Raw genomic sequence first — 15,074 nt, forward strand, 5'->3', positions numbered from 1 at the left:
TTGAAATGATGTAAACTAAGGATTTAATTAAGGTAACTAGTATCATTTTTTGCATATTGTGTGAACTTTCTGTACAGCGCTGTGGTCAATTTATTTTGTCTTCTGGTTTATAAATAAAATCGGAATCGACTTTGGACAAGTGAGAGTGCGCGTGTTTAAGTATCATTACGGTAATATCATGTAAACGGAAGAGTGTGCGGCACTATCACTGTGTTTACGGTAATATGTCAACGGAAGAGTGTGCGGCACTATCACTGTGTTTACGGTAATATCAACAACAACAGAGAAGCTGCGCTAACAGAAGCGGACTGTTTCCCTGCACTGTTTGAGGTAATATCAGAACAAAATGTCATGTTTTCATGTTATTTTAACTGTTAGGGTTGAGACTGAATCATGGTCTTATGTGTTTCAGTTATATCTATCTTTAGAGACCTCTTCAAGCCATCTGTAGATGTGATTTATAATGATGAGGTTATTCGCTAATGTTAGCCAAATTTGTAGCCTATTTTAGTTACTTGAATGCATTAACACTATTTATGAAGTGTCACTTTAAAAGCACGTTCTGCAGCCGTGCAACTCATGTTGTGTCCCATTGTGACTCATTTAAATATGCCCTAAGAGGATGCATTTTGTTATGGAAAGTGTGTGCGCGCGCGTGTGCATGCACGCATTTCATTCATTATTTCTTACTTAGTTATTTAAACATACTATGAATTCGGCCATACTCATTTTAATTGCCATTACTATGTAGGACAAGTAGTATGCAAATTGGGATGCAGTGTGAGAGTCCGACTACTCAGAGTTGATTAAACTTAAGTCAGTTGTTCTTAAATCTCGCAGCTCGACCTGATTTTGCCAAATGGTTGATGTCTTCAGGACAACATATTTTGATGACCTAAGGACAACATTTTTATAAATAAAACCTAAACCCACACCAAACCCCAACCCTAACCATAACTTACCCCTAAAATCAGAGAGAAATGATGAGTGAAAAACAATGGTCTCTAGAGAAGCATCTAATCCTTGTTGGAAGATTAAACTTAAAATAAACTGTAAACATATTTCTGAAATCTGATTGGTTGATTTAAATGTTGTCCCAGGGTCAACATGATGTTGCCCTAAGGACATCAACCACTTGGCAAAAACAGGAGAGCCAGTCTCACATAGCCAGACCAGGACCTGGGGCCCGTTTCAGAAAGGAGGTTTAGAGATAAACTGAGTATATTAACCCTGAAATGAGGGAAACTCTGGGTTTTCCATTTCAGAATGCGAGGTATGTCAAACCTGATAAAGCGCTTATAAACTCAAGTCCGTTTCTAAAAGAGAGGTAAACTTATAATTGGAGTCAGTAGCCATTAGGGGTGTAAGGATACACTCAGCTCACGATTCGGTACATATCTCGATGCTGGGTTCACGATACAATATATTGAACAAAATTCTAAAATGAAACTGAAATTCAAATAACATTTATTTTCAAAATATTAACAATTTCAGTAACTTATTTTGTTGCACATACAACTTAATAAAGAATTTTAACATATTAAGGCTTAACTGAAATTAGAATTAAGATCAGTGTCAATTTTGACAGCAAATTTTGATTTAGTTTTAGTCATCCCAATTTATCATAGTTTTAGTCTATTTTTAGTCGACGAAATCTACATTATATTAGTCTACTAAAATCTATCTGGATTAACTCATTTAATTGGTGTAATTAGATGTTCCATACAAAGATTTAACTGTTTCGACATAATTGACTTTACCTTGGAATTAAATTAAACCAGGCCATTACCTTTATTTTTCAGAAGAGTTGAGTAACTACTGGATATGCATTGTTGTAACACAGAGAATATTAGACCATGAACGACATGTAGAAGTTCATTCAGTCTCATTTTGACTCAATTGACTCGTTCGTTCAGTGAAGGGCGTGTTCATTCAGTACATTCAACCAATGAAACGCTCTGACAGAGCTCACGCTCAAGCGCTGAAGCTGCGCTGTCTTTGCTTGAGACGGTAATGAATGAGAGAAATCTTTCAAAAAGACATATTACATAAACTGAATTACATTTCTTCAATCATGCAAATCACATACTTGTTTTTTAGCATGTCATTCGATCTTTTAATCTACAGTACGACTCACTTCATCTCTGATCGGAACAGCGCTGGTTTCTTTTGGCTTACGTTATGTTGCATATCACGTTATGCAGCAGCTCACGTTAGCGGATAAATGAACATTGGCATTTAAACACGTTTGTGCTCCTTTGTAATGAGTTTCGGGGTGACTCGCCTGCAGTCACGCTTCAAGTTTGCTGTGTTTTAACGGCAATTGTGAAGGAAAATGTGACGCTTTGTGAGACACAGATTGTGTCTTGTGCTTCTCTCTCTAGCGCATATGTGAGATAAGCACACGTGACGCTCTGGCGCAGAGTAGGTAGCGTCTTGACCGCTCAACGAATAGAATTAAACATATCATAAAATATCCCCATCTCTCTACGATGTGCATCGTAACATTTTTGCATCGCAAAATATCGTAATACGAAGTATCGTTACACCCCTAGTAGCCATAGTAACTTACTCTGTGAACCTAACCTGGGGTGTGTTTCCCGAACAACGACATAACTCGCTGGTTGACCACCATAGTACGATGGATCATTGGGGAAATTAAGGATGTAGTTACGACTGTTTCCCGAAACCGTAGTAACTCTGTAGGAGATCAATCGTTTGAACCAAGTTGGTTCAGCAATCTAGTTGATGACGCCACACAGGTGGTGGAGTAATGACGTCTACTAATAAATACGTTCCGATCTAATTAATGTCAAATTCTTGCTGTAAATAATACACATTGCATTTAACGGAGACTTTAGTTTAGGGATGGGCGATATTATATCGTTTGCGATATACCGGTAGAAATTCCCCACACGATAGGAATTAGTCTTCCCGCGATATAAACGATAAATTCTAGTTGATGACGTATTTCTTTGTGAGACCCATTCACAGCTCATATGTAAAGCGAAAACGGGTATAGCGTAGGGCGGACGTGAAGCTGAGAAAGAGTTTGCACTAAAGCTCTAAATCTCGTTTAGGTTGGCACTGTAGATGCATCCGAGTTAATGTTTAGTTTCACTTTCGTTTTATTTAATTCGTTTGTTAAGTATTCGTTGATGGTCATAATGCGTTACACCACAACATTTAGTTTGGCTAAAAGTATTTATTTAAACATTCGTTAGATGTTATGCGCGCGTGCGCAAATAGTTTAGTATGATTTCTTGCCTGTTATATACAGGATGAACGGAGCGTCCCGTGCGCAGCTCGCGCCCACATGTGCTTTCATAGCGACACAGCGCGCACAGCACTGCTGCCTGTTTACATACAGTACGAATGCGAGTTTGTATTACGTTATTTTAAATACGTTTATGAGCGTATGAAAGCATGGATTATTTAATTAGATTTCTTTTATCCGCATGTTTCTGTTCTCTTTCTGTAGCGCGAGTCATAGACAGATTCAGTGTATGTTGCTGTGAGAAGAGAAGGTTCACACAGTTCAAGAGAGAGTGATTGACAGCGCGATGCGATCGATCGTTTCCACCCAACAATAGAATATATACAGTTTTAGGTATGACATGATGTGTTTATTGAGCTTTAGTTCATTTAACTTTTCTTTACTACAACCTTTTGAAGTCGAATCTCACTATTATATTTTATATTTACAAAAATACTGTAGGTATATATATATATATAGGGGTAAGTTTTACTTTTTGATAATATTTGTTTTTCTGAGGGTCTAGACTACCAGGGCCGGATTATCCAATGGGCATTATGGGCACAGGCCCAGGGGCCCATGCGCGCTTGGGGCCCAGGCAAGAGAAAACATTTTGACATAACAGCGTTTACGCCATATTCATTCTGCCGAGCGCTTCTCTCTCCCGCGCACACGGAGGTGCACACACAAAACAGTGTTTCTAAATTAGGAAGTCTGTCTTTTGATTTAATCACTTTTACGAGCCCTCCAGCGGCTTTTGTTTAGAAGAAGCGCATTGCGACAAATCTAGCGACTTCTTGGATAAACCTTAGCTTTCATTCAGTGGGAAAATATCGCCAGTGCTGCCCCGCGAGCGCAAGGTCTCCCTTTCCCGGCAGGAAGAAGCAGCACCATACGACAGGTAACTCGTGAATAAAATGAGTACAAAACAGCGTTTCCAACAACCTGTCACTAGCCGGGTTTCCATCCAAAGTTGCCAATTTAGCTTATGCGCAAAATTGGAATATCGCATAAAACATTTGCGAATAAGCACCGTTTCCATCCAACTAGTCAACCGTCACTTCCTAATAAACTGGCACTAAATATCAGTAAGAAAAGTAAGAGAAGCCACTGAATATAATAGTTTTCATATATAATAATACTTGCGCAAACAGACGATTAGAAAACACAATAAATGCGCTGCTTTTGTGGATGCCTGCTGTTCGGGAAACACAGCCGTGACAGTTCTAAGAGGCAATTACAGAAATACTTGACGACTTTGCTCAGGCGTTTAAGAATGACCATCACAACATTTCTGATGCCGTGTCACAAGATCAGTTCTCTGGTTAGTCAGGTTACACCGGCCGTCTCATAGTGCAGTTACGTGACTTTTTGGAGGAATTTATTCGGCAAATGCATTTCCATCTCCTATTATTCGCATTAACCCTTTTTCGCAAAAATGAAAAACCACCTCAAGCGATCTTAAAAACTTTTTTGCGAATTAAGGGTTTTTAATTCGAAATTTGGCGTTTCCATCACTCGTGTCTGATGCGAAACTTCAAAATACAAATAAAAACAGAGTGATGGAAACCCGCTTACTGTTATCGACTGTTTGGATATATAAATATGAACAAAGTTCGTCGGTAAATATGCACATGGTTACCATGAGGCTGTGTGAAAGATAGTCGAAATCACCGCTTTTTATTCTAAGTTGTTAGATGATGTCGCGTCATGAACTGACAACAGAAACTGAAAATATGTCAATGAGAACGATTTTATTGTTGTAAATATAATGAGTTGATATACCCTCGTGGCTGTCTTAAATCTTAAAAGATTAGAGGTTTTTTTACATTTGGTGGTGTTTCTTTGCCAATTGTGAATTATTTTATGTTGATATAATGTTGATCAGTAACTGCCTTTATCTAATAATCCACAGTGCTTTTACATACATTGCAAAATGTTTAAAAAAAAGATGTCATATTATATATGCTAAATAATACTTATAATACTTGTTAATGTCGTTTACTGTAACACATTACACGCTTGCATAATAACGTGAGTCCAGAGGTGCTTGTTACACAAATAAAGTTTAACAAATGGACAAATTACTCTTGTAGTATAATCATTGACAAAGACTGCCCTGCCCGTTTAGTCTTTGAAAAAATGAAGATGGAAATATTTTAGAATTGCATTTAAGAATATTTTTAAAAACTTTCTGTAATTTATCTGAAGAAAGTTCTTATATTTTCTCTTAAGAACAGTTTTGTGAATCTGGCATGTTTGTGTTGAATTATGGAAGAATCTGATAGAACTGAATTAAAAGGTTGAGGTGTGGTAGTGTGTGCTTGAATATGCCAGTGAGTTACAGTATGCAGGGAAAGGTCTTAATTTGGTTGTTGCTGGTCCAGGAAGGCCTTGTTGCAATCTTGTTGTAAATCCTGTATGATGGAGGATGTGTACAGGTGTTGATATTGTCCTTCAGGTTGTGATCATAGTTTGTAACTTGTCAATGTAATCCTGTAATCCTGAAACATTGAGGTGTTTCATACACATAGTACCCTAGGCTAATTTAAAACTTTATTGTGCGCATGTGTGTGTATGGGGGGGTCCATAAGACAATTGTGCCCAGGGGCCTCTGAGTTCTTAATCCGGGCCTGTAGACTACATGCAGCTACTATCACGTGACGCAAAAAACAGCGGTGGATATATCATCATTTTTATCGTTATAGCAAGAAATACCAGGAATTATTGTGGTAGAGTTTTAGGGCCATATCGCCCATCCGTACTCGATAACAACATTTTGGCTTCGGTACGGTACCAGAATCTAATACCGGTAAATATCGGTACCATAGGTGATCAATAACCAGCCCCAAAATAAATTATTTGAAAAAATTTTAAGAAGACTGCATGAAACAGCTGTAACTGCTTTAATGCATATTTTATATATTATTTTTATATTTTCTATAGCACCATTTTATTTTTACACTTTTACACTGTATTATTGAAAAATGCTTTGGTTATATAGACTTATCATCATAATACCACAAATATGAACAATTAAATTTTGAACAACAATTAAATGTTACAAGTAGGTCTATTTAACAGTAGCATTCAAGATGAAAACTGAATGATCAATAAAAATAAAACACTGCACAGTCTTCACTGTATAAAATAAATATGCAATGACTCTAAATAATGCTAAAAAAGTTTCATTTTCTCTTTAATAAGTGACACAGATTTATTTAGGTCACTGTCACTTTAAGGCAAACTCTTTTTTGATGCAGATATACATTTAAAACACAACGGACTGTGCTTATGTGAACCTTTTGTGTTTTTGACATAACAGCGTGTGTATTTGACAGTATAAGAACATATAAAAGATGCGAAAGAGAACTTCATGATGAATAGTAGAATAACTGAGATGGCTGGAACAGGGATAACGTTGTATATGCTATGTTTGCCGTTGAATGGGGATGTACAGACGCATCGCAGCATGTGGAATATACGTTACACTGTAAAACAATCTAAAGATCTCTCAGCAAAAGTAGAAAGAGCCGAATTTGTAATAAATCACTCACAGTGTCTCAGTTTAAATGGTCGCAAAAGTGCTTGTAGAGCGATTCATCTTGTTCTTCTATATTGCCGGTTGTGCGTCAGTTCTGTGGCATACTGCCCCATAGCGGTGAACTTTGAAACAGCAGTGTTTCAAGTACCGAAACAAACAAAATTCTGGTATTGAACCGTTTGAAATCTAACATGTACCAGTAAATTTCCCTAGGTGACGGAACTTTACAGTTGCTTGAAATTAGGGCTGCAAGTAACTTAACTTAAGTAAATCAAATACAAAAAATCATCGAGGCAATTATTTTGCTTTGCTTTGTTTAATCCATTTAACTACAGTACACATGGAGCACTGCGTTTCCCCATGGACCATGATTACTGACGCACAGCCCGCAAAACTCTGGACATGTTATGTAAACACAGAAGACGCTGCAGAATAAATTACAGAAAAATCTACCGGTTTTCATTTCTGCTCTGACAACCGCAGGACTGTGACAAACAGTGTGTGTGTGCGTTAGAATGGTGAAAGAACATTGTGCTTGGTATCTTCCTTATCTTTAAACCGAACTTTTAGGACTTCAGCCGGCAAAGTGTATCCTGTCTGACTAGCGCGCGTCACAGTACGTAAGGCTGAAAGCTGTCTTTGTGGCTGTTTTAACACATGCGCGCCTAACAGGGCTGTACAGTGCGACATAAAATTTCATGTATTTACCAGTTTAGCACGCAAGCGATACAGTTTGGCAGGTGCATTAAGCAGAGCCGCTTGTTTGTGTGAAGTGCGTTGGTCGTTGTGCTTGTTTCTGTGTAACGTTATGGCGCACCGCTATTTTACTTAGTTTTAGTCTATTTTGCGAGTGAAACTTGTTGTCCGGCTGCATTGAGTCCATATAACTAGATGCAGACTTGTGGACACTGAATCCTTTTATTTAAACATGCCATCTGGCTGTTCTGCGTGTCTGAGTGAATGAACTGCACAGTTTAACGTGCTACACGCATGATTCTCATGGATTTGTCCGCGTCTGCGCTGTATGAAGATGAACTTCATCTCCAGAGTTGCTCTGAGAGTTTATTTCAGAACATTTTACTGAGTGAAGGATAAGTGTCTTCCGACGACCTGCCAAAATAAAAGTCTGGTTAACTACAGTAGTTATGTGGACAAATACTATTTAATAGTAAAAATATTAAAAACAAAACTTTGCAAAATTAAAACTAATTTAGGTCAACTAAATGCATCGTGCGTAAGCTGAAGTTAGTTGTTTACCCTTGAAATTATTCTTTCAATTTTTATTAATGTTTCTTATTTATATATTTGTATTATATTGCTTTTTGAATGTAATATGGCAATGGAATGTACTAAATGGGTTTAGTTTTCACAGATATGAATGTATGCAATTTCAGCAATAAATATTTTCTTTTGTCTAAAAAGGAAACAAATTAGTTGTTCATTTTAAGAGACCTGTCTTGTTTTCGCTTGTATATTTAGTATTGCTCCTTAATAAAGAAAAAGTACTTGTTATGCGAATACTCGATTAATCGATGGAATAATTGTTAGAATACTCGATTACTAAAATAATCGATAGCCTACAGCCCTACTTGAAACGCCCGGAGGAGACTACAATGATAGAGAAACTTGTGTTGGCTGACGCGGGTTCACCGAGAAAGGTCAGAGAAAGCGCCCTCTGCTTGTACCTTTTTAAAGTTTCTGATAATATGACAGTTAACAGCAACTAGAGCGCTCGCACAATAATCCTTGACTGACAGGACAGCTGTTTCGGTGGTTACCTAGCAACATAAAAAAACGATGCGCGCTGCTCTTTTCAAGAGACAACCAAAACAGCAGCGCTGCACACCTCGCGTTTTCTAACATGAAAAGAGTGTTCTGTCTGATGGACCCCTTATGCATCAGACTTTTAGCCAATGGTCCTTGGGCGTGGACTAGTTCAGTTAACTCTAGTTAACTCAGACCCTGCGGCCCAATTTGCATATTATCTGTCCTAATTAATAGTTTAACCATTTTGTTCAAATATTTTGTTCATAGTTGTTCATGTGAAAATGTATTTTTTTTGGAAGGTCTGTTCCATCATACCACACAGTGATGTTCAGTGAAGCCATGAATGAAGTTGAGGAGAAACATCAGTGTCAGAAACCTCAGAATCTTGTAAAGCTGGAAATGTCTTCTAGTAGTTTGCAGAAGAACAAGATTTTCTCTCCAAAAAGAAAACAAAGAACAGAAGCAGGCGAGCCTTTCACCTGCTCTCACTGTGGAAAGAGTTTCAAACACAAATGTTATCTTCAGAGACACATGACAATTCACACTGGAGAGCGACCGTACGCGTGTCCTCAGTGTGGAAAGAGTTTTAAACACAAATCAACGCTTAAAAAACACATCAGAATTCACACTGGAGAGAGCCGACACACATGTCCTCAGTGTGGAAAGAGTTTCACACAGAAATCAACACTTGTGAAGCACATTAGAATTCACACTGGAGAGATACCATACGTTTGTCCTCAGTGTGGAAAGAGTTTTAAACACAAATCAACGCTTAAAAAGCACATCAGAATTCACACTGGAGAGAGCCGACACACGTGTCCTCAGTGTGGAAAGAGTTTCAGACAGAAATCAACACTGGAGAAGCACATTAGAATTCACACTGGAGAGCGTCCATACACATGTCCTCAGTGTGGAAAGAGTTTCAACCGCAAAACAAAACTTGAGGACCACGTGAGAATTCACTCTGGAGAGCGACCATACACATGTCCTCAGTGTGGAAAGAGATTTACACAGAAATCAAATCTTGAGGTCCACATTAGAATTCATACTGGAGAGCGTCCATACACATGTCCTCAGTGTGGAAAGAGTTTCACACAGAATAATTATCTTATGGTGCACATGAAAATTCACACTGCCGAGCATAGATATGCGTGTGCTCAGTGTGGAAAGAGTTTCACACAGAAACATAATCTTGAGGAGCACATGAGAGTTCACACTGGAGAGCGACCATACCCATGTCTTCTGTGTGGAAAGAGTTTCAAACAGCAAAATCATCTTAAGGGGCACATGATAATTCACAGTGAAGAGCGCCCTTACCCATGTCTTCAGTGTGGAAAGAGATTTAAAGAGAGATCGATGCTTGAGGTCCACATGAGAATTCACAGTGAAGAGCGCCCATACGTATGTCCTCAGTGTGGAAAGAGATTTAGACAGAAATCAACGATTGAGGTTCACATGAGAACTCACACTGGAGAGCGCCCATACACATGTCATCAGTGTGGAAAGAGGTTTAGACAGAGAAATCAGCTTAATGTCCACATTAGAATTCACACTGGAGAGAGTCCATACACGTGTCCTCAGTGTGGAAAGAGTTTCAAACAGAAAACAAGTCTTGAGGCGCACAAGAAAATTCACACCAGAGACCATCCATGAACATGCCTTCAGTGTAGAAATTCTCACCATAAAATGTAGATTTGCTCTGAGAAATTAATTTTGCCTATATTTTACTCATTCTCAAGCCGTCCCATGTGTATTTGACCTTCTTTAATCAATTCGATTAGTTTGGATCGATTAAATCTATTGGTTTTTGTAAAATATTTGTATTTCAACAATTATAAACTGTAATCAGTGGCTTCCGGCAACAGGAATCATAGAACTGATCACGGGGCGGGCTCAGAGAAATAGATTTGGAGAAACATGCACTGTAAAAAAACTGTAATTTTACAGAAATGTTATGTTAATTTTTCACAGATTTTACATGTAAAATAAACTGAATGTTACTGTTTTTATTTTTATGTATTTTTTTAAATACAGTCAAAAGTCATAAAATTACAGGAAAAGACAGCAACAGGGGGGAAAATATCTGTGTTTTTTTACAGTTTATTTTAGAAATACGGTCAAAAATTACAGAAAGACAACAAGTTTACAAGAAAAATGGGGAACCGATTTAATATATATTCTTATATCCTATAATTTACAGGGGGGGAACTCTACGGTATATTTCTGTTTTTACATTTTACAAAAAAAAACGTTTTTTTTTACAGTGGGATATTCAAGACAGCAACATTAAATATAGTGTCAGACAGAGAAACACTGGAGTTGCTGTTTCTCCCCCTCGTGTCATCTAAGATTTAGGCGACATTGAGTGCGTTAACATGCACAAAATAAACGGATATCTATCAACAATCAGCTTAAAAAGAAACATGTTTGCATGCACAGTAATAAACCGGCTACGCATAAAACCGCGTTTACATTAAAGTTTGAGACTTGCCGGGTTTCTCGCGTGCAGTGACGTCACCGTCGATAGTCTGTTTAGTCGTTAAAAATGTAGCGGGAAAACGGTCAGAAGCTGTATTTTATATCTCATCTCATGTCCGCAGAACCCGCATGCAACAATGGTTTTTCATTTTGACGTTTCTACATCAACTGCATGATTCTAGAGCAGACTTTTATGCATTATTTTACTATTACTTCTTTTTGGGACTTTTACTATTGCGCTCAGACATGCGCACATAAACAAAATTGGGAGAAAACCGGTAAAGGCGTTTACATGCAGCGCGAAATCTGAGTAATGGGCAAAAACTACCTCTGCCGAGCGGGTTTTGCTTACGCCGTTTATGAGCTTTCCCCGATAAAAGAAAATCGTTTTACGTGTTTACATGACCTTAGCCTACTTGTTATCAGCTTATTAAGCATAACCGGAGAAAGACTGTGCTTGTAAATGCACTCGTTGTTTCCAAAGTAGAACAGTAAAGACATTCATTAGATGAAATCGTGTTCTTTGGTCATTCATGCAAACGCTGTGTCTTGGAAAGTTCAAAAAGCAGACACGGTCAACACAAACGCAATCCCTGCGCCTCCTGACGATATATTAATGTCTTATGAAGCACATCACAAGATTTATAAGAAACTGAACACTGCCCTTCATAGTGAGTAGGGAACATGGAACTCGTCAGATGTTTCAGACACGCAAAGTGCAGTTTGGCAGAATGTAGATCACCAGTCATAATGTCATTCAGTTTCTGAATTGATTAGTTTGCTTAATAAGATGTGAATATATTGTCAGGAGGTGCACATATTTTTATGTTGCCTGTACCTGTATTTTGAACTTAATAAACATGTATGGGATTTGTTTATTAAGTATTTTGAACTTAAAAACATTATAAAAAAACTTTATTAATTTCTGCATAATGCAGTCTAGTACACATAATTGAACAGTACTTGAATTGCATAAATTGTTTTAAAACTGAGCCCCTGGAGGATATATTGATTGATATATACAGTATATAATTTCCTTTGTATCATTTTTCTGCAATCTTTTCAGAGGAAACTTTTTAATAAACTGCAAAACTGTGACTTAAAACTGCAAAAGCTTCTTTTGTAAGTGATCAAAAGCTTTAGTCATGTCGAGGCTGTACAGGAGTTGTCACAATGAATGGAGGTATGTATGACATTACATTTAAAACACATCACTAAGTTCCACAAGTTCATTTTAATTATTTATTTAATTGCGTGAGATGTGTTAATGTATTTAACTGTAAATCATTTGATGTTGAATAGGTTTTTACAAATTTGTGGCCATAGATTTCCATCAAAAGGTATAACAAAACATCTGTGTCCTATTTTGCTTTAGATAGACACAGAGAAGTATCTGTACTAAGTAAAGCCTGGCTCAGACTACAGGAGTTTTAAAATCCTGACAGATTTCAAATTCTGGCTGCAGCACACACATAAGGAGAATCTTAACAGATTCTCTTATTTAAAATCTTAAACCTGGCTCAGACTACAGGAGTTTTAAAATCCGGAAAGATTAAAAATTCTGGTTGCAGCACACACATAAGGAGAATCTTGACAGATTCTCTTATTTAAAATCTTAAACAAGCTCACACTCATCAGTGTACAACTAAATTACACATATTTTACATATCCATAGGATATGCAGTTTTGTAAAAGGAGCTAATAGTAACCGTTTTAATGGGTTTACTATTTTTAGATGTTGACATCACATCTACATTTGAATCTCTTTTTCAAGCACTACAAAAATAGGTTTGCCCTTTGTAAACTTGCATTTATGAATGTGAAATGTCCAGATAAGAAAACGTTGGGGCGTAAAGTTGTGTTTATAAATAAGCCTAAAGGTAGCAAGTGCAAAAATAAAAATTTAGAAAGTTTGATTGGAAGTTTTTTTATTTCATAATTGCACATCAAAAGACATCCTAAGACACCCAAACTACAGGATAATATTAAGATTATCATACCAGAGGACGCCTCTTACGTCATCTCACCGGGAAACAGAAGTAAACAAAGGGACATCGCAAAGTTAATTTCACGTGATCTCACCTGGCAACGGTTGTGTAACGTCTTTGTCGCTCTCTGAATGATTCTCTGTCTGTCTGTCCAAAGCCGCGGGAACGTATTTTGAGCAGGGGGTGCTATAATGCTTTTTGCTAGGGCTGAAGTTATGACTGTGCTTTGGGCGAGCCGCTTAAGTTTAATGTTAATAAATAACGGAAGAAAAAAAATAGTTGCTGCCGAGAATAAAGATGAATGCCAATGTGATTATAAGACACAGCATAAAAACAAACACATAAACGCATGTTATATGTATGCCTATAGCCAAATAACAATCTGTTGAACGAAACTACAAGCTGCGCGTTAGCAGTTAACTTACCCGGTACATTTAAAACCGACGCGACTTCTCCCCAGCTCTTTTCCTTATCTGTGCGGTTGTGGTATGTTTTGGAGGATACATTATATAGACAATCATGCTGTTGCCACAAGTTGTTCTTCCATCTCCGCTGTCCAACGTACCCTTGCAGGAGCTTTCGCGGTCGACATTTTTAAAGGTCTGTCAGTCACCTTGCAGATGTGCCTCTCATTGGCTGTTGCGAAAGTACCAACGTCATCACCCCGATTTAAAATCCTAAATATCAAACATGTTTGATATGATCGGGGCGGCCCCGATTTCTCTCGGAGCAGATCGGGAGGTGTAAGATTCGATCTGTGAACGCCTCACATTACGTGATAATCTGGGCCGAATCTCGGACCCGATCGAGGTTCTGGACCCGATTTTTTCAAAGATTCTCGGGAGGGGAAATCGGGGTAAATTCTGGCCGAGAATCCTGTAATCTGAGCCAGGTTTAACATAATCCAAATAATTTATATTTGCTTGTTAGTGGAATAGATTTAATTTAAGTAATTAATGAGGACACTTATTAAAATTCGTAGTATTTTAATGTTTGGATCATCTATAAATTCTCCCTTAGAAATATGGAATATATATGATAAATCTTCAAATAAAATAAACATGATTAAATAAATGAAGACTATTTTGTCTATTGACTATTTCTAAAAGAGAAAACAGAATTGTGTCCTAAATTACATATTTATGAGCTTTATTTTAATGAAGACATCTGTCCCGTCTGTAAGTACAAAGAGACTTAACATGTCACACATGCTGCTCTTTTAATATTGTGATGAAGGGCAATACAGCAGCAGCGCGCGCAGCAAAACTGCATCTGACAGGACCGATCTCTGTTGTTTACATTTTATTGTAGTGGTAAAACATTAAACAAAAAATGTTTACTTGTAGTCTGACAGGTTGTCCACTGACACCCGTAACAACTCGTGAAGTGCATTTAACTGACAGGAATTAATCTCTGTCGGAGAAACCTTTTTGTTTAATCAGGTCACACGCTTAAGATCAAATAAACCGCTTTTATGAAGATGGAAAAGTGAAATGCACGTGAAATGTATTATTTGAATGTTAAATTATTTTACAGCACTGATGTGTGCGAGTAAATGATCTTTGCTTCGCTGTTTCACTGCATCATTGAAGTTATGACGTATTCTCAAAAATATTACGACCGTATTCTCGTAATTTAGATATGTATTGTTTTCATCGACGATTCTTCATCATTTATTTTTTCACACCTGCAGACAAACACAAGAACTGTGATGATCAGATCATGAAAATAAAAACATCGCCATTTAAGAGACTCAAACTAACGTGAAACACACACACACACACACACACACACACACACACACACACGGTAAGAATTTAACGATAAACTTCACTTCAGCTTCTGATATAATGTCTTTATATCTTATCATGCTTGTATTACAACTTGGAAACGATCTTAAAACCGATGAGATGTTGAAGATCCGAACAAGATTCTGCCTTTAGTTAACATCTGAAATAAATACATGTTAAAATAGTTTATGTTGTTACAGTAGATTATTAAGATCATTTACTTTGTTTTATGGTGTTATTGGGGAAACTCT

General features: G+C 37.4%; 1 protein-coding gene across 1 annotated transcript; it reads left to right on the forward strand.

Moving 5' to 3' along the window:
- The first annotated feature begins 264 nt into the window (after nt 1-264).
- LOC130561124 (gastrula zinc finger protein XlCGF57.1-like) lies at nt 265-14,964 on the forward strand. Its single transcript, XM_057345270.1, has 2 exons — nt 265-330; nt 8,867-14,964. The coding sequence occupies exon 2, from the start codon at nt 8,892-8,894 to the stop codon at nt 10,218-10,220; it is 1,329 nt and encodes a 442-aa protein (XP_057201253.1). The 5' UTR covers nt 265-330; nt 8,867-8,891; the 3' UTR covers nt 10,221-14,964.
- The last annotated feature ends 110 nt before the right edge of the window (nt 14,965-15,074 follow it).

Source organism: Triplophysa rosa, linkage group LG11 (assembly GCF_024868665.1).
Source record: "Triplophysa rosa linkage group LG11, Trosa_1v2, whole genome shotgun sequence".
In the NCBI taxonomy this organism is placed as follows: Eukaryota; Metazoa; Chordata; class Actinopteri; order Cypriniformes; family Nemacheilidae; genus Triplophysa; species Triplophysa rosa.

Bases quoted from the DNA above. Each gene is read 5' to 3' on its own strand.
- LOC130561124 (XM_057345270.1), top strand. From the start codon at position 8,892: ATGTTCAGTGAAGCCATGAATGAAGTTGAGGAGAAACATCAGTGTCAG.